This window comes from Mus musculus, chromosome 4 (genome assembly GCF_000001635.26).
Source record: "Mus musculus strain C57BL/6J chromosome 4, GRCm38.p6 C57BL/6J".
Classification (NCBI taxonomy): domain Eukaryota; kingdom Metazoa; phylum Chordata; class Mammalia; order Rodentia; family Muridae; genus Mus; species Mus musculus.
In genome coordinates this window covers 108,039,549-108,058,127 of record NC_000070.6, presented here as the reverse complement: position 1 = coordinate 108,058,127, position 18,579 = coordinate 108,039,549, and the positions used below count along the sequence as shown (strand labels likewise).

Genomic DNA, 18,579 nt, shown 5'->3' with positions numbered 1-18,579 from the left:
GGTGTGTCTTTCTTTATGATTCTAAATCCTGTCAAGTTGATAATGAAGATTAACTGTCAAACACATCTTAGAGTGCACTAAAAAAAGTTACTAAATTGTATACTGTGAAAAAGTGCATTTTGTAGGGTCTGAATTACACTTCAGTTATTGTTACACTGCTCATGTATAAACATACACACGCACGCGCGCGCACACACACACACACACACACACACACACGCAGAGTGGGAAGGAAGAAGAGAACACAAATTAGGGCCGTGGTTCTGCACACATAGAAACAGAGGTGACTGTGGTGTCAGGTGATGTAAATTCCTCCAGGGAAATAAGCATTTGAGTGTTTCAGGTGCTCATTACAGTGTGAATACAGTGAACACTTTAAATCTTTGTTAAGGGAAAGAATAGGGATGAAGAACCCTGGATATATAAATTACTGCAGGCCATTAAGTCCTAAATGGACAAGGAAAACTTAAAAGTAGCCAGGTCCAGAAAAAGCATAAAAAGATTACCATATTTTCTATGTGTCTGTAATAACTCAGCCATTAAATATAATGAAGATATATTATTAACAAGAACACTGTAAAAATCCCTAAGAATAAATTTAGCTAGAACTGTTGCTGGGTACAGATGCTCCTGCTTGTAACCATAGCAGCACTTGGGAGGCTGAGACAGGAGGCGGCTGCCAGTTTGAGATCAGTCTAAGTTACAGAGTAAAACCATATGTCAGAAAACCAAAATGTGCACACACACTCACACATAAAGATTTTTCTCTATTGAAAGAGAAAAGGACAAACCAGATGTGGTGATGTACACTTTAATCTCAGCACTCGGGAGGCAGAGGCAGGAGGATATAAAAGTAGATGGTCCCCACCTCCTTTTGGTTAGATTCTCAGCTGTGCAACCTAGGCTGGCCTAGGGCTCAGTTGTTAGCTCAGGCTGGCCTTGAACCTTCAGTTGGGATTCCATGCATATACCATTCCGTCCATACCACTCCACTGGATCCAGAGTGTCTTTATGGAGTCCTGGCTCTTCTGGAACTTGCTTAGGTAGCCCAGGCTGGTCTGGAACTCACAGATCTGTCTTCCTCAAGCTTTGAGTGTCAGGATTAAAGGCTGTGCACCACCAGGCTCAGCCATCATACTCGCTTTTAAAACTATTGTGTAGAGAAAAAGGATGGAATTGATAGCAGCTGTGATGTTTCTTTATAGGATAAAATTAGAAATGATTTATGTTTTCTTTTTGCTTATTTATATTTGCTAATTTGTTTACAATGAATGTGTTTCTTTTCTTTAAAAAAGATATCAAAAATTGTACCAATTTTGGTTTTCTTTTTTTTTTTTTTTTTTTTGGTTTTTTGAGACAGGGTTTCTCTGTATAGCCCTGGCTGTCTTGGAACTCACTTTGTAGACCAGGCTGGCCTTGAACTCAGAAATCCGTCTGCCTCTGCCTCCCGAGTGCTGGGATTAAAGGCATGTGCCACCACACCTGGCTGGTTTTCTTTTTTTTTTTAATTAATTTATTCTTAAATGAGTTTGTCGTTTTGCCTCCATGCGTGTCTATGTACCATGTGCATGCCGAGTATCTATGGAGGATAGAAGAGGGGATTGGATCTTCTGTAGCTGGAGTTAACAGATGGCTGTGAGACACTGAACCTGGGTCCTCTGGAAGAGTAGCCACTTTTAACCACTGAGCCACCTCTCTGGACCTTGGTTTCCTTTTTTAACTAGAAATGTATTTACCATTAGAGCCTGTGCCTATGTACGTGGTGTGGTGGGGATATGTGTGCTGTGACTCACCTGTGAATGTCCGAGGACGGCTTAGTGCAGCTGTTCTGCCTTTATAATGGGTCTGGGGACTAAACTCGGGTCATAGGCAAGCACTGAGCCGTCCTGCCAGCGCTGCTTTTCTTTAGGGCAAGTTGCATGTGCCACCGTCGTCTTCCATTGCTCACTGTGCAGCTCTGTGTCATTGGAAGGTTTTGTCACTACAGTACAGAGCACTGCTGGCCTGGGTTGGTCTGACTCCCTCGCTGCTGTGATCTTGGTTCCTAGCACAGAGTCTGAGGCCATGTTTCAAGAAGACGCAGAAAGCGGAGTGAGAATGAAGTGGGAAGGAGAAGGAAACCATCTGCTAGAGATCACAGTGACATGATCTGTAGTAGGCCACTGCACTCCCAAGACCCAGGTTACAAGGCAAATGGAGCATTGTTTACGTAGTCCTTTATACTAAGACAGGAATGGAGCTGTTAGAGAAAGCGGTTTCAGAATCATTTTTAGTCTTGATTGTGGGGAACCAAATTAGAAGTGAAGGAACTGACTTTGAAGCTCAGGCTCCTAGACAGGAGCAAGCTCTGTCCCAGGAGGTGCTCCAGGCCGCTGCCCCTTCTTTACAGAGTTGACAGGTGGGGGAGATGTTGCCCCTTCCCTTCTGACTCCTGAGTAAATAAAATGGGTGTTCACGGGCTCTGCCATCTCAGCTCCTCACATCATTCACCTGTTTAAGTATTTATTTAAAGTCAGAGGAGGGAAGGATGGTAATTCCTCACGTCACTTCTGCTTCCAGGAAGGGGAACAGTTCGTGAAGAAAATCGGTGGCATTTTTGCCTTCAAAGTGAAAGATGGCCCTGGAGGCAAAGAAGCTACCTGGGTGGTGGATGTGAAGAATGGCAAAGGATCTGTGCTTCCCAATTCAGGTCAGTACCACAGTGGCTTCCCTAGAGCAATGTAGGTTCACACGGCTTCCAGCTCTTCAGTCCTGGGGAAGATAAAGGCTCTGACACCCCCTCCAAAGCCGGGGACACCACACAAGAGATACTAGTCTTAGAGTGGGACTTAGAGACATGTGGCTTGGATTTCTGGCCTTGTCACTCCAACCTGACCTTGGTCTAGTTATTCAGCCCCTCTGAGTGTATTGGTTAGAGTTTCTGTTGCTGTGATGAAACACAGTGGCCAAAAGCAACTTGAGGAGGAAAATGTTTATTCCCTCCATATAACAGTTTATTATCAAAAAGCAGTCAGGATGGAAACTCAAGCAGGGCAGGAACCTGGAGGCAGGAACCTGGAGGCAGTGGCTGATGCAGAGGCTGTGGAAAGGCTGCTTACTGCCCTACTCCTCATGTTGCTCAGTTTGCTTTCTCTTTTTCTTTTATTTTTTTATTAGATATTTTCTTCATCTGCATTTCAAATGCTATCCCAAAAGTCCCCCATACCCTCCCCCCACCCTGCTCCCTTACCCACCCATTCCCACTTCTTGGACCTGGCATTCCCCTGTACTGGGGCATATAAAGTTTGCTAGACCAAGGGGCCTCTCCTCCCAATGATGGCTGAATAGGCCATCTTGTGCTACACATGCTGCTAGAGATACGAGCTCTGGGGGTACTGGTTAGCTCATATTGTTGTTCCACCTATAGGGTTGCAGACCCCTTCAGCTCTTAGGTACTTTCTCTAGCTCCTCCATTGGGGACCCCGTGTTCCATTCTATAGATGACTGTGAGCATCCACTTCTGTATTTGCCAGGCACTGGCAAAGCCTCACACGAGACAGCTATATCAGGGTCCTTTCAGTTTGCTTTCTTATACGATGATGCAGGACCACCAGTGCAGGAGTGCACCACCCGTAATGGGCTGGGTCCTCCCACGCCCATCACTAAAAAAATGCCGTACAGGGCTGCCAACAGCCTGGTCTGTTGGAGTTGCTTTCTTAATCCAGGTTCTCTCCTCTCTAGGTGACTGCAGCTTATTTCAAGTTGTTGTAAAATTAGCAGCACATCAAACTTTGGTTTTCTTACCAGTAAACAGCCTTATTCATAGAATATATGTGGGGCTTGAGAGAGTTTCCTTTTGGTAGCCCGAGGTCACACTGTAGAGCATGGCTGATGACCTTGGGAGACCTGGCTGTTCACTACCTCCCCGATCTCTCATCCAGTCCTTCCTTGAACTCATTCCCTAGCTTTTCTCTGATCTCTCCCAGACTTGTTCTTGCCGAGGTCCTTAGTAATTGCCACTTCGCTAGACGCAGTGGTTAATTCCAGCCTCCATATCGCATGTGCAGGGTTTTTTATTGACTGGCTGCACATTTGGGCTTGTCTTGGTAAGTCCTTCATCTCCTCAGTTCTAGGCATTGGGGTGTTGCAAGGCTTAGCTCTGGTTCTTTCACTCCCCGGGGATCTCATGTATCCTCGAGTCTTAAAAACAGTTTGCTGATGACTCCCAGGTTTTTGTGTTCTGTACGGGCCCACCACTGGATTCTCAAGTGGCTGCATAGCTGTTTAGCTGACACGTATATGAGGACACCTGTCTTTCTACCTCTATAACAAAAATATCGCAGAGTGGGGAAATTAGAGACATGCTAAGTTTAGTTGGTTCCCAGTCTCAGAGGCTAGGACCCCACCAGAGGCCGCATCTGGGGTGAGAGCTTTGTTACTGTGTTCTGGGGCAGTGGAGGGAAGGAGAAGTGGCCAGACAGGGGGGCAGGATAAGAGCTGAACCCTTCCATTTCTCAGGAGCCTGTGCCTGAGGAAATGGAATCAATCTATTGCTGAGGGCAAAGCCTTTGTGGCCCTTAGCCCCTTTAAAAGGCTTTGCCACTTAATACGGCTATACCAGAAACTAGATTTCAGTTGTGTTAGAGGACGCATTAAACCATGGCAACCTGTAACATATCTTAGAGGTATGTGTGAAACAGAGCTCTGGGCCCCTCTCTCCCCTTAAAGTATGTTTTACCGTGATCTGCCCTCTTCTCAGGAAGTTGTTTTCTTAGTTCCTCAGTCCAAAAAGCTCTGAGGTCATCCTTGGCTCCTTTTTCTCATACTCCATAGTCCATAATCTAACTCACCGTTAAATCCTGGTTTCTACTATGTCCCAGTGGATCTGAGCTTTGGGTCTCTCTCTCCTGTCCTTGTCCCTCAGTTCTTCACACTGCATTCTGATGATTAAAACCAGGCAGATCTGCATCCATCTCTGCTCAAAGCCTGCCTCCTTCCCCAAGTAGTAGAATCAGGGTTTCTATGGAGAAACGTATGATCTGGCCAGCCTGCCCTGCCGTGCTCTCCCTCACTTGCTCACTTGCTTGGCCTCCCTGCTCATTTCAGCACGGGGCGTTCTCATTTGGGAGACCTGTCTGCTCTGTCTGCCTTGGATTGTCTTCACCAGATAGCTTCATCACCTGATCTCCGTCCAGAAGTCTCCTCCTCGGCGAGCCCTTCCCTGACCATGCTGGCTGTTGCTTTCTGCCTGACTCTTCTCTGTAGCACTTATCGCTCTCATTATTTGCTGCTCCCCTCCCCCACACCACCCCACCCCCTATGAGAATGCATTCTATGAAGGCAGAGCTTTTTATCTGTTAGGTCACTGCTGCAGCCCCAGAGCTTCAAGCATCACCTAACACATGTTGGCCCTCAGAAACACGAACAGGGCATAAAGGAAGGAACAATTAGCACCTGCTACAGTGGCCATATTGCGCTGGTGGGTTTCTCTTGCCAGGCAGGGCCTGGTATAGTTTAGAAAGATGAAGGGCTGGGATCAACTTACTAAATAGTTTAATATGCCATGCTAGATGGTCGGAGAGATGGCTCAGAGGTTAAGAGAATTCTTGCAGAGGGATCGATCAGGTTCAATCCCCATACCTTGATGGTAGCTCATAACTGTTCATAACTCCAGTTTCAAGGCAGTAGACAGTCTTATTTTTACCTCTGCAGACAATAAGCACATGTGCACAAACATGTGCAGCCCAAACACTCATACACATAAGGCAATTACTTTATAAACTAAAAAAAAAAATTGTCATGATAAGAACTTTGAAAGGTATTTGATATATTTCAAGTGTTTCTCTGTGTAGCCCTGGCTGTCCTGGACTTCACTCAGTAGACCAGGCTGGCCTCAGATTTACAGAGGACGAGCTGTGTTTTAGAGGATGAACTATGCCTGTGGCTGCATGAGTCAGCTTTCAGTGCTGGGAGGACTATGAAGCAAAGAGCAAAGTTTTGTTCTGGCTCACAGTTTTCAGAAGCAGCTGGCTCCATTGTATCTGGGCATGTCGAGAGGTGAGGAAAAACATCAGGTGGGGGCAGTGTGAGAGAGAAAAGCTGCTCACCTGTGTCAGCCAGGAGCCAGAGCCCGGAGGGGACCAGGAACACATTGTACCCTTCAGTGAATGACTTCCTCCAATCAGGCCCTGCCCCTAGCTCCCATTCAGCTTCAAACTCTTCCTTGAAAAATTCGGTTACGCCAGAGCACCGGGAGCCCTGCCACCTCTCAGTGCCACCAGCTGGGACTGAAGCCTTTTCCGCAGGAGCTGCCAACACTTCACATCTAAGCTGCAATAGGCCCAATGAACTGGAAAGCGTGTGAGCAGGGCAGAGAGAACATGAGCAGTGAGGTGGTGTCATCACGGTCCGAGTGACAGCTTGGATGGCAGAGACCAAAGTGGGTGCTTGAGGGTGGGAGCCAGGAGCATATGACTGAGGGGACCTGGGGGCTGTGCCGAGAAGAGGTGTGATGCTGATGTGGGTTGCGGTACTGACAGGTAATTCAGGAGGTCCTGGAGGGGAGAGCGCCCTCCGGGAGTGTTTCGCTGTAATTGCGCTTAGGTTTAGTGGGAGAGGAGTTGGTGTGGATTCTGGAGCAGTGAGCCACTGCTTTATGGGAACAAAGAGGGACTTTGCCAGGTGAGGCCAGGTGGCTTGCTTTCTCTTCTTTTCTTTTTTTTAAACCAAAAAATTAGGTACAACACTGAGGAGGTATAGGAAGGAAAGCCAAGGTGTCCTCTCTAAATGCAGCTTTTGAAAATAGAAGATGCTTTGGTGACTATAGTAATGGCTTTTTTCTTTTTCTTTTTCTTTTCTTTTTTTTTCTTTTTTTTTGAGACAAGGTTTCACTATGTGGCCCTGGTAGGCCTGAAATTCAACTGTGTTGTACTCCAGGTTGCCTTTGGTAAACACCTGCCTGTCTCTGCCTCCCAAGTGCTGGGATTAGAGGCATGCACAATTCAAAGCTAAACAAACAAATAAAGGTTAATAGTTACTTAGAATTGTTTCCTGACAGATGTTAAGGTAATTTTAAAGATTTTCTCGTGATGTTCTATAAAGCTGGTTGCTTGGTGATAAAAGATGGTTTGTGCATGGAAGGCTGTTGAATGATGTCAGAGAAGCCGTACACCCTGCACAGACACCTGCCGTGTGCTCTCCTCCCTGTTTTAGGTACCCTGTTCAGGACCTCACTAGCACTAACCTGGAGCAGGGGTAATTTCTGCTAAACCTGACACCTGCTGGCAGCCAGGAGTCGTGTTGAAATGTGGGCTTAGCCTGTAAAAGCCACCACTGGACACCGCCAGCTCCCTTTACACCCACCAACAATGCCCATTTGTTAGATATTAGCGGTGCGAATGCCTCGGCGGCATGGCCCAGTTTGAACTGGCTTTGTGAGAACTGCAGTTCTGGTGTGTACACAGCAGCAGGAGTTGTGCTACTGTAAGAGTTAGATGTGTATTTTGTTCATCTTGTGTGTTTCCCATCATCTCTTCTTGCTTCTTGGATGACTTTTAGTTCCTTCTCTGAGTCCCTTCTCTCTCTTGACTCCTTTGAGACAACTCACACAGCATCTCTCCCAGAAGCCAACTTCTGATATTGTGAGTTTTTTCTTCATTCCTTCCTTCTACCCTGAGCTGCTGAGTCCTCACCATGGCCCTTTATGGACAGAGGATAGAAAAGGCCTTTGGAGGCTCTCAGACCTGGGTTCAGATCTTGACCCAGTCTCTTCAGCAAGGTGCATTCCTTCCCTGCATCTCTTTGTCTCCTGTCAGTGGGTGAGGGCGGTTTCTGTCAGTAGAGCATTGTGGGAATTGATGTGATACCGATGCGTCCACTGTGTGATCTTAGGCAAGTTACATGACCTCTCTCAGCTGTACAGGGTTTTTATAAAGTTCCGATGAGAACAGAAGGGAGACCTGCTCAGCATGGTGAGAGCTCATAAATACTGCAGTCACTACAGCTTAAAGATCACTTCCCAACATCACCTGCCTGGTGCTGGAGAGTCAGGTCCAACTCTCAGTCTGTTAGCTCACGCATGTCCTCCACCCTACCCCACCTCCCCCAACTTCTTTTGCTTTCATTCTTAAAATTTCAGACCTTTCTCCTCATAACTAAGAGAGAATGTTGTTGCAGTGCAGTGCAGTGGCCTTTGGCTGTCAGTCCTCAGGTTGTAGAGCGTACTATGGGGGCTTCTCTCCATCTTGCTTTAGTTTAGTCACGTGGATGGCCTTCCCTTCCTCTGCTTCCTCTTTTTGATGTAGAATCTCACTATTTGCCCCTGGTTGGGTACTCTGGACTGCCTCTGCCTCCCACATGCTGAGATTGAAGGCTTGTGCCACCATGCCAGGTGTGCGCACGCATTCATATTCTCTCTCTCTCTCTCTCTCTCTCTCTCTCTCTCTCTCTCTCTCTCTCGGTTCAGTTTTTTGAAACAGGGTTTCTGTTCAACAAAGCTCTGTCTGTCCTGGAACTCTTTGTACACCAGGCTGACCTCAAACTCACAGAGATCTGCCTGCTTCTGCCTCCCGAGTGCTGGGATTAAAGATGTGTGCCATCACACTGGACAAGGCATCTTTTTTGAAGAAAAAAAAAAGTTCTTCTTAATTGCATGTTTATGTATGTGTGGATGTGTACATGTGTGAGTGCAGGAACCTGAGGAGTCTAAAAGGGGACTGTGGGTCTCCTGGAGCTGGAGTTCCGTCAGCTTTGAGCTCCCGAACTGGGTGCTGGGAACTGAAGACAAATGTACCTAGTGAGCTCTAGGACAGCCATGCATATTTGTATGTGTATGGTGAATGCACACCTGTGGGGCTCAGAGAGGACATCAGGTATCCTGATCTGCCACTTTGTCATATTCCCTTGAGACAGGATCTTTTACTGATCCTAAACCCAGAGCTAGGCTTGAGGCCAACAAGCCCCAATGACCTTCTAGTCCCCACAGCCCTCCCCCAGCGCTGTGACACCCAGCTTTTTATGTGGGTGCCGGGATCTGACACTTGTGTTGCGCCAGATCTGTTCCCAGCCCCTCCCCAGCTCCTCTCAGCCGAGTGCTAGGAGTTCTTTCACTGTTGTAGACACAGACTGTAGATCTGTAAGTTGTAGGTACCTTCTCCCCCTTCCCCTCTGACTTACACTGATTTAAAACTTGTGGTGAAGCCTGATGAAATGACTCAGTGGGTAAAGGCACTTACCTCCAAGCCTGACAACACCTAGGTATGGGTGTGCACATGTGCACGTGAACACACACATACACACACACCCTAAACAAACAAACAAACAAACAAACAAAAATAAATGAAAAAAAAACCCAAAAGCAAAACCACCAGCTGCTCATTTGGGTGTCACCTGTGGCTGCTTGTTTAGCCTGCTTATACAGAGAGGTATAATTGTGACAGAGACCTGGTGACCCTCACAGCCTAAAATATTTAGTGTCTGGTCTTTTATTTTAAAAATCTTGGTAAACCCCATATTTAGGTAATTATGTAATTTTTTTTCTTGCAAAACAAATTATCACAACTTTAATAGTTTAAAAGAATATACACATTAGCTAGGCTTGTACTTGTAATCCCAGTTTGGGGCTAGCCTGGGCTACATAGTAGGCAGCACATGTTTCCAATAAGTAAGGAGCTGATGACAGCCTAGCTCAATTCTCTGCGTAGGGTTGCAGTTAAGTTCTTGGCCAGGGCCAGGACCCATCTTGAGATTTGGTTGGTTTCGGCATCCAGGCTGACATAGGTTGTTGGCACAGTGTATTTCCTGTGCTGTGAGAGTGACAGCTTCAGTGGCCCCCGCTCCCTGGGAAGTTCACAGGGACCAGCTCGGTCTTAAGAGCAACAGGAGAGCAAGTGTGAGTGCTAGCAAGATGGATGCTTATTTAACATGAAATTGCAGGGAGCCCACTCCAGCAGTGTTGCTGCATTCCTTTGGCTGAAGCAGCCAGGTCCTGCTCACACTGGCCCAAGGGATCCTGCAAAGGCAGGAAGGGATCATGAGGCTCCCCTGAGTCTGTCAACCACAGTAACAGTAGCACATCCGTCTCTAAGATGGACAGTTGGTTTTCCTTTACTTCTGTTGTTGAATACTGTTTTTGATAAAAAATGGTGTCCTTGCTGAGGTTTACTGTATAATTGTCTCTATATCATTGTTGTCACAAGTACAACACAGTGCTTCAGCTCAGTACAGCCAGCATCACCTTAGTGACAATGGCTACATCGTATTCCATGGTAAGGACACACTGCTTTCTTACCCATTGGATGCTACAACGCCATTGAGCATCAAGGTCACCCTGTCTTACCAGACTGCCACAGAAGTGTCCCTGGCCACTGCCCTCATGCTGCTTCACTTCAACTGTGTCTCATGGAAGGAGTAGTGTCTGGGTGTCTGTGTCTGATGTTCCCTCTTCTCTTTCTCCTCGTCTCCTGCACATGTCTGCTTTAGATAAGAAGGCTGACTGCACAATCACCATGGCCGACTCAGACTTGCTGGCTTTGATGACTGGAAAAATGAACCCTCAGTCGGTGAGTACAGGGGCTCTGACCCTGACGGGACAGACATCTATAGGACCATGTTGTCCTGGGTATTAGAGAAGCCTGAAATGTCCCTCCACGTAGTGTGGAAGAAACAGATCGGTAAGAGTTCAGCTCAGGGAGAGAGCTTACCCTATAAAGTGCCTGCCATACAAGCATGAGACCCTGAGTTTGGGTGGCTCGCACCCGGCATGGCTGCACATGGCTGCAGTCTCAGTGCAGCGGAGACAGAGACACATGAATCCCTGGAGCTCGCTGGCCAGCTAGCCTGGTGAGCTGGTGAGCTCTAGCTTCAGTGAGAGGTCCTGTCTCACAAAATAAAGTCAGTCTCTCTCCCTCTCCCTCCTCCCTCCTCCCTCCTTCCTCCTCCCTCCTCCCTCTCCCTCCTCCCTCCTCCCTCTCCCTCCTCCCTCTCCCTCCCCCTCCCCCTCCCCCTCTCCCTCTCCCTCTCCCTCTCCCTCTCCAAACACATCCACTATGCCATTCCTGGTCTGTGGTCAGCCCACACGGAGGAAAGAACAGGCCTCTGGAAAGGCTTAACACACAGAGTTAGCAGGCGTGGTAGAAGGGAACACTTTAGGGAGGAAGAAGTGAGGTTGGACACGGTCTTCTGCGCTCCTCTTTCTGACCAAGTTCTTCTTGTTCTTAAACTCTTCTTCCCTGACCAGCTTGCCTTGTTTCAGCTCACTTCCCTCAGGACTGATTGATTTGTTGGGTACAGCCCCTCTTGTGAACTACCTTAGCACTTGTGATGAGTCTGTCTCTCCCCCCACTAGACCCTGAGGGTCACAGAAGGACAAGTCACATCTTGCTGTTCTGAGTGTCTCTAGAACAGTGCAATACCCGATGGTTTTCGGTTGCTATAAACAGTTGATTAGATTTAAAGGTGTATTTATCTAAAATGTACATGGGCCCCATATGGGTCTTCCTGGTCCCCAAGTTGCAAAGGAATCCTTCCCGATAAACAGAGTGTGCCAGGCTAGATACTGAAGCCCAAGACTTTCCTCTCGATTGTAACATCAGTTTTAATTGTTGTCTTGGCTGTTTTAGATCTTGTTTCTGGTATTCCCAGGTAATTCATGATTGGACAGAACTCAACCTGGCTTCCGTTTGTGCTCCTTTTTAAATGGGTTTTCTTGTTGTGCCTCAGTAACGCCATGACTGAGCAGTGTGCACCTGCGATGCTTCAGTGCAACGCTTGCCCTGGTGCTGGCATCACCGACCACAGTCCACTCCAGAAACCTGGATGGGACAGAGGCCACCAGCACAGGAGCTGGCTGCCAGCCCCGTCCCAGCTGCTGCTCCCGTTCTGTGCTCACTGCACAGCTCCAGCAGAGGGTCACACTTCAGACACTGTGCACGGCTCTCTTAGAGGTTCACACTTCACACATGCACTGTCCTTGGTCTCCTATCATTTGTCTATGTACAAGTGTTTTTGGGGGGCATGGCACCAGCTTACTTTCCTTCGCACCCGTTAACACCCAGAAGAACTAAAGATTAAAGTAGCAGACCTTTCTGCTAATGTGCCAACAGCCTTTCCTACGCTTAGTGAAGGCTTGGAGTGGAAAATGCAGTGGAAATTCTAATCTCAGTGTCTGGCTCTGGTTGAGACGAAGCAGTGGTGTTGCCAGCAGAAATGCACAGACAGAGAACACCTAAGGGGCCACATTAGCATGGTCCTCAGGCTTCCTCCACAGCGGACGGCACACGTGCTTTCTCCATTATTTTCTCCCGTAGCTTTAAAAGCAGAAGGTGGTGCGATTCTGTTGTGCAGCTGGTTTGTGTTTTAAATAACATATGTTAAATATATTGTGTTCTGAGACACCTGACCTTTAAGTCGTCAGACAGAAAGCTTTGTGCCATATAAGAAGGAAATATTTAGTTTGTCTGTACTGGGGGGCTGGGGTATTAGTGATCCTTACCAGGGTGTGGAAAAACCCAGCCATGCTGCTCTCGTCCAACTACAAGGAGCTTTCCTCATCCAGCTCTTCCGCACTTCAAATACCGAGTTAAAACATACGTCGAGCAGGAACCATGCTATGGTCTTCATTTTGCTCCCTCCCAGTCTCGCTGGGATTCTGCTACACAGTAAATTTAGTCAATGTCATGTGATCTAACCCCTAGCCCTGTTAAGTGGAGCAGTTTACTCTGCCCTCCAGAGTGGCTGAGGCTTCTCAGAGCCAGAGTAACAGGAGACCTCCTCAGCAAGCAGGCTGTCCTCGGTGGGGACCGGCCCTTGAGTAGCGGAACCAAAGCCTCAGCGGGGTTCCAGCCATCTGTGTGTGGCTCCTGGACTTTCTAGATGGGTTTTGAGTGTGCTTTTTCCCCAGCAGCCCCTTTAACCGAAAGGTCTGCTACTTTAACCTAAAGTTCCTCTGGGTGAAGTGTTCATTTTAGATTTTAAGCCCATATGTAATGTTTTCAAGAAAACTCATCTAGTGTTGTTGATGTGTTATGCCTAGTATTTGAACGAGGCACACTGCATTTAAAGTAGAGAGCCCCAAGTGTTAGGAGAAGATATTTGAGGATTCTGGTCCCTTCTGTCTACATAAAGCATGGCTGTTGGGAGCCTCCTTTCAAGGTCTGCTTCTGAATCTGGTCCGGAAAGCTAAGCTCTGTACTTGCAGAGAGTTGTGGACCTGGATAGATGATCTCCGGCCGGGCTAGGCTAGAAGCACTGGCAAGTGTTGAGCAAAACACACTAACTAACGAGTTTTCCTTTTTATCACCCACAGGCCTTCTTTCAAGGGAAACTGAAGATTGCTGGTAACATGGGACTGGCCATGAAACTACAGAACCTTCAGCTTCAGCCGGGCAAAGCTAAGCTGTGAGGAGTCCCTTTGGCAACCTCAGGACATCAAGATGAGATGTGTAGATAGGTAGAGATCCACGTCTCGTCGTCAGGGCTTAGACTGACACCTCCCGAATAGCATGAGATAGATTTGTTGCTAATTGGGTGTGGTCAATTGTGTTTCCCCGAAGCTGGGAGGTACATAGGGCCTCCCTGCCTGCACTGCTGCTTTGAGGACTTGCATTCTACTGTGCTTGATGAAGCTACTATGTCAATGATGGTTTGGGGTAAACTTGAGTTTCAGAATAAAATTCAGAACAGTAAAATCTGAAGACTGAGTAAACAAAGCCCTTGTTTTGCTTAGAAGTATATTTGAGGATCACTGTGTTGGACACTCGGTGTGACATTTCTCCTTGGGGGGACTAGAGAAGAAACAGATTTCCATAGTTGACCAGGAATTAGTGCCTCACACTCAATTACCTGCATCAGTTTCTCACTAATAGTTCTTAAAATAAAATTCTGTACTAAAAGTTTAAAAAAAAAACTTTAAAAATGTTCATTTTATGCCATCAGAAACAGTTCTTTTCTTCCCAAATAAAATACAAGAATTATGGTCAGAGCTTAAGAGAGAATTTACAGCTGAACAGAACTGTTTTAAAATATTTTTCAAATGGGCATCTTTTTAAAAATCATAGTATCAGAGCCATGGATACCATTAATAAAAATAACTGAATAAAGTTTTTTCCAGAGATACGGGCTTCAAATTATAGTTTCATATTAATAAGTGTATAAACTGAGTCTCACAAATTTCCTTTTTCATACACTTGATTGTCTGCATTTATCTTTCTTCCAAGTTTTTCTAATTCTAATGCTATTTGTTATAATTTAGGTTTGGGATAAAAATATGCTTTTGGAAGATTTAAAAAGAAAATTAAAACAGCTCTTCCTGATTTCCTTGGCTTTTACTGTGTATGTTTTTTTTCCCCCCCCAGTGTTCTCTAGGCTGTAGAGCAAAGAAAACAATGGGGCCTTATAACCCAGATGTCTAAGGACATTTTCTACCAGTTGCTTTCACACAGTTGCTAGTTCTTGACTGGGGAGGCGGGACATGTAGTGGGAAGAACACTTTCTTGATCAAGGACTGCCTCTAATCTAAGGCAAGTAAATTACTGCTTGCCTGAGCCCTGTTTTCCGGGTTGTTAGAAGAGAGGTTTGAACTGGTGGTCCCCTGTTAGGATAGAGAGTTGAACAGTCCCTAGATTCATTGTTTGGTCTTTTTGGAGGGGGTTTGAGACAAAGTCTTATGTAATCCTGGCTGGCCTGAACTCTCCACCTACCTGAGTGTCTTAGTCAGGGTTTCTATTCCTGCGCAAACATCATGACCAAGAAACAAGTTGGGGAGGAAAGGGTTTATTCGGCTTACACTTCCATACTACTGTTCATCACCAAGGAAGTCAGGACTGGAGCTCAAGCAGGGCAGAAAGCAGGAGCTGATGCAGAGGCCATGGAGGGATGTTCCTTACTGGCTTGCTTCCCCTGGCTTGCTCAGCTTGCTTTCTTATAGAACCCAAGACTACCAGCCCAGAGATGGCACCACCCACAAGGGGCCTTTCCCCCTTGATCACTAATTGAGAAAATGCCTTACAGTTGGATCTCATGGAGGCACTTCCCCAACTGAAGCTCCTTTCTCTGTGATAACTCCAGCTGTGTCAAGCTGACACAAAGCCAGCCAAGTGCACCGAGGCTGGTCTTGAAATTGTGATCCTGACTCTGCTACCTGAATGCTGGGATCACAGGTGTGACACTGTGCCCAGATGTCCATCCAGCTCTTCTTGTTCTTTCACCCAAGGGTCAGAGATCAGGAGTCAGGTGGTTTGATTCCATCTAGGTGTTCAGGGTCCTTCTGTGATTGACAGGACATTTGGTTGACAGTGCCTAAGGATAAATTAATCCAAGACAGCTTGGTCCTCAGGTCCCATAGGATGGATTCATAAACCTACTTCCTAATCAGGGTGGCTTCTTAACTCTGAGAAGAAAGACCAAGGAGAAAGTTAAATGCCAGATTTCTCTGTAGTTTGTGTTTGTGGCATCTGTCTGCCCTGTCTGGTCCTAAATAACAAAAGATTCTAGAAATAGGATCTAGGAATCCTAGAAATGTCAAATGTTATTGGTGTTGAAATATATTCACACACAAATGTCATTTCTATGTCAGACAGGGAAATACTTAGCAGGAAAGCCAGTGCAGAGCCATTGTATTTCCTTTGAGCATTAATTGTCGGAAAAGAAGCTGTTAGCAGGCCAGGGATAGAACTTGCAAGTGCTGCAGTGTGACAAGCCGAGCATCAGTTGTCTGCTGGCTGGGTCCATGATGGTGAGTCCCTTTGCTGGCCTCACCACAGCCTGCTCCTGTGGTGTGATGGCTGCAGGGTTCTCCCCAACTTCTGCAGCGTCTGGCTTCTTCATTTCTCTCGTTCACTTCCCTGGTATTTGATGAGCAGCTACAACATAGAAGGCACTAAGGTACAGTGCAAGCCCTGGAGGTGAGCTTCAGTACAGTCAGGGAGACATTCGGAGAGAATGGTTACAGACCGTGGAGTGCTATGCAGCAGATGAGCAGGGTGCCGTGACAGAGGGCTTGCAGTTAGACACACCTGAGAAGAGGTCGTTTATAAACTGAGAACAGAAGGCTAAGAAGGGTAGAACTCAGTTAAGGGATGTTGAGTTAAAGGTGGCCTGTTCTAAAGCTGGCAAGGTGGGTCAACGTGAGTAGACCACAGTGGGTCGGATGGACAGGCCCACCATGAGAGCAGAAGGGACCCAGGAGCTTCGAGTAGTAGGGCTGGTTCATCCAGCAGCCGCTGGGAGCTGAAGACAGGGCTTCCAGTGTTTGTCGCTCACCACCGCTGTCCAGCTTGCCACCGTGGCAGAGAAAGAAAAAGGGTGAAGTGTTCTTAATGCTTTTGGTCCTGTTTCTTTGTTAAAGCCACTTGTGCTCACTTCAGCCGCACAAATACTAAGTTGGAATGATGCGGAGATGTTTAGCATGGCCTGTGCAAGGCTGACAGTCAAGTTTGAGAAGTGTTCCATGTTTTTAAAATCTATAAATCTATTTTGTACTTTTTATTCTCTTGGATACTTATAATCAAAACTTTTACTAGGATGTTGAATAAATTTAATCTCATTAGAACAGAGAACAAGAAAAGTCAGGTGTCCCACCCAACTTCAAAACCCCCACATGTACCTGGAGAGGGTAGAGGTGGGGTGTCTGTGATCAGGTGATGACCCCCCAAGCAGGGACTGAACACGGGGCAGTGTCATGGTTTTAGCTTCCACCTTCACAGCTGTGAGATGATAGACTGAGCAAGGCGGCTATCAGAGGGCAAAGGGATGGTGGTCTCTCCCAAGGAGTCTGTCAGTCATGGAGACAGGTTGGGGGAAGTAGACAGAGGCAGAGCTAGCTGGCAGAGCCTGGCCTCCTGACACAGGTGAGCTGACTGCAGGGACTAGCTACTTGCAGGGTGGGCCCACTCTGGCCTACATCAAGACCTGAACAGGGGGATTTGAAACACCTCTTGAACTTAAGTCTGGGGTGCCTAAGAAGTCCCAGGTTAGAAGTATTGGAGAAGGTGTCCAGTTGACAAGATAAGCTCAGAGCTAAGCTATTTGGAGTCATCCATTTGGACTTTGTGTACTCAGGGCTTGAATTTAAAGCCCCAGGAATGGATGGTATTACTTAGAGTTGGGGAATAGGGTTTGGGTTAGCCTTGGGTAAACCAGACGTGAGGTAGATGGAAAACTTCAGAAGAGCACAGCCAAAACTGGGAAGGGTCCATGAGGCTAAGCAGTTTGATGTCCCACAGAATTGGCAACGTGGAAATCATTGGACCAAAACAAAACCAGCTCAGTGGCAGAGTAGAGATGGAGGCTGGACTGGGATTGGCTTCGTAAAATTCAGTGACATAAATGAGAATTGTGTTTGATCGTAGTGTGCCTGGTTCCCAAGAACTCACTCTGTGCAGGAATATCATTTGGTACACTGAAGTTCAAGCCAGTTACTATTGGGCTTGCTCTTCTCCGTGTCCACCCTGGCCACTCAGTCCTTGTCCCCATGCACTTAGAAACTCAAGATCTATCCTTTCAGGGAGTTGTTCCCATTTCTCACACAACATTCCTTCATGGGTGTATGTTTCTGTCTTCCTCCAGAGAGTTCATTAGGAGCAAAACCTACTTCCCATGCATCTAGTGTGAGTCCCTCTTCCCCAGGCTTGACTGTCATTGACTGAATGAGTGGAAGAAAGGAGAGAAGGGGAGGGGAGGGGGGAGGGGAGAGAAGGGGAGGGGGAAGGAGAGAGGAGGGGGGAGAAGGGGAGAGGAGGGGGGAGAAGGGGAGAGGAGGGGGGAAGGGGAGAGGAGGGGAGAGATGGGGAAGAGGAAGAGAAGAGAGGAGAGGAGAAGAGAAGAGAATGGAAGTTCTCCTTCTCCAACACTTTCAACAGAAGGGCATGTCTGAGGATGGAAACCTAATCACAGAATTGGAGTCTGTTAAATAGACCACCTGCTGCCCTAAGGATGAAAGGAAACATTAGGACTTCAATTAGGAATTCTCCCTCAGCCTGACTTGTCCTGATGTTCTTTCTATGAGAACATTCAAAATGGGAGCCTGAAGTAAGTGGTGAGAAAGATCAGTTCATCCATGCTCTTGAAGGAAGTGGAGTGGCCGCGGCGTTGCTGATGGGTTAGGCATGAGCTTTGCCGTTTTCTTCAGAGGAGTTCACATAGATTCCTGCCATCTTCCTGGAGAAGCAGAGGAATGGTGGAAAGCCCGGGTGGGAGGCAGAGGGAGGCAGGGGGAGGAAGGGGGATGAGACAGGGGGAGGAAGGGGGGGCAGGGAGAGGAAGGGGGAGAAGGCAGGGGGAGGCAGGGGGGCCTCTGGGATCAGTACCTGACCAGGCCAGTTCTGCCTCCTGCAAGCCAAGGTAGCATAAAGCACTCAAGCTGCACTGGCCTCTGGATTCTTTCTTTACAAAGGGAACCAGGTCATATTTACATTTAGACTGTAAATATCTCGAATGTTCTGGAACATTTGTTTTTTAAAGGCCATTAAAAAGCAAACAAACAAACAAACTTCAAACTAGGGTTTCAAGTAGTCGTGGGCCACCAGATGTGAGTGTTGGGTCCTGAACTCAGGTCCTCTGCAAGAGCAGTATGAACTCTTAACCAGTGGACCACCTCATCAGCCC

At 47.1% G+C, this 18,579-nt stretch overlaps 1 protein-coding gene and 1 non-coding gene across 3 annotated transcripts in view; both read left to right on the top strand.

Annotated features, from left to right (window-relative positions):
* Scp2 (sterol carrier protein 2, liver) overlaps nt 1-14,298 on the top strand; it is a 101,142-nt gene extending 86,844 nt beyond the window's left edge. The window contains exons 14-16 of one of the 2 annotated variants that reach the window (NM_011327.4): nt 2,560-2,689; nt 10,459-10,538; nt 13,283-14,298. In NM_011327.4, coding sequence (NP_035457.1) covers nt 2,560-2,689; nt 10,459-10,538; nt 13,283-13,378 — 306 coding nt within the window. In that variant the 3' untranslated portion in view covers nt 13,379-14,298. The remainder of the gene's footprint in view (nt 1-2,559; nt 2,690-10,458; nt 10,539-13,282) is intronic. The other variant, XM_011240477.2, reaches the window with a different exon arrangement.
* Nucleotides 14,299-16,327: 2,029 nt separating this feature from the next.
* Nucleotides 16,328-16,431, top strand: Gm23354. The gene has a single exon (XR_003955454.1). It is a non-coding gene; the product is annotated as a U6 spliceosomal RNA (small nuclear RNA).
* The last annotated feature ends 2,148 nt before the right edge of the window (nt 16,432-18,579 follow it).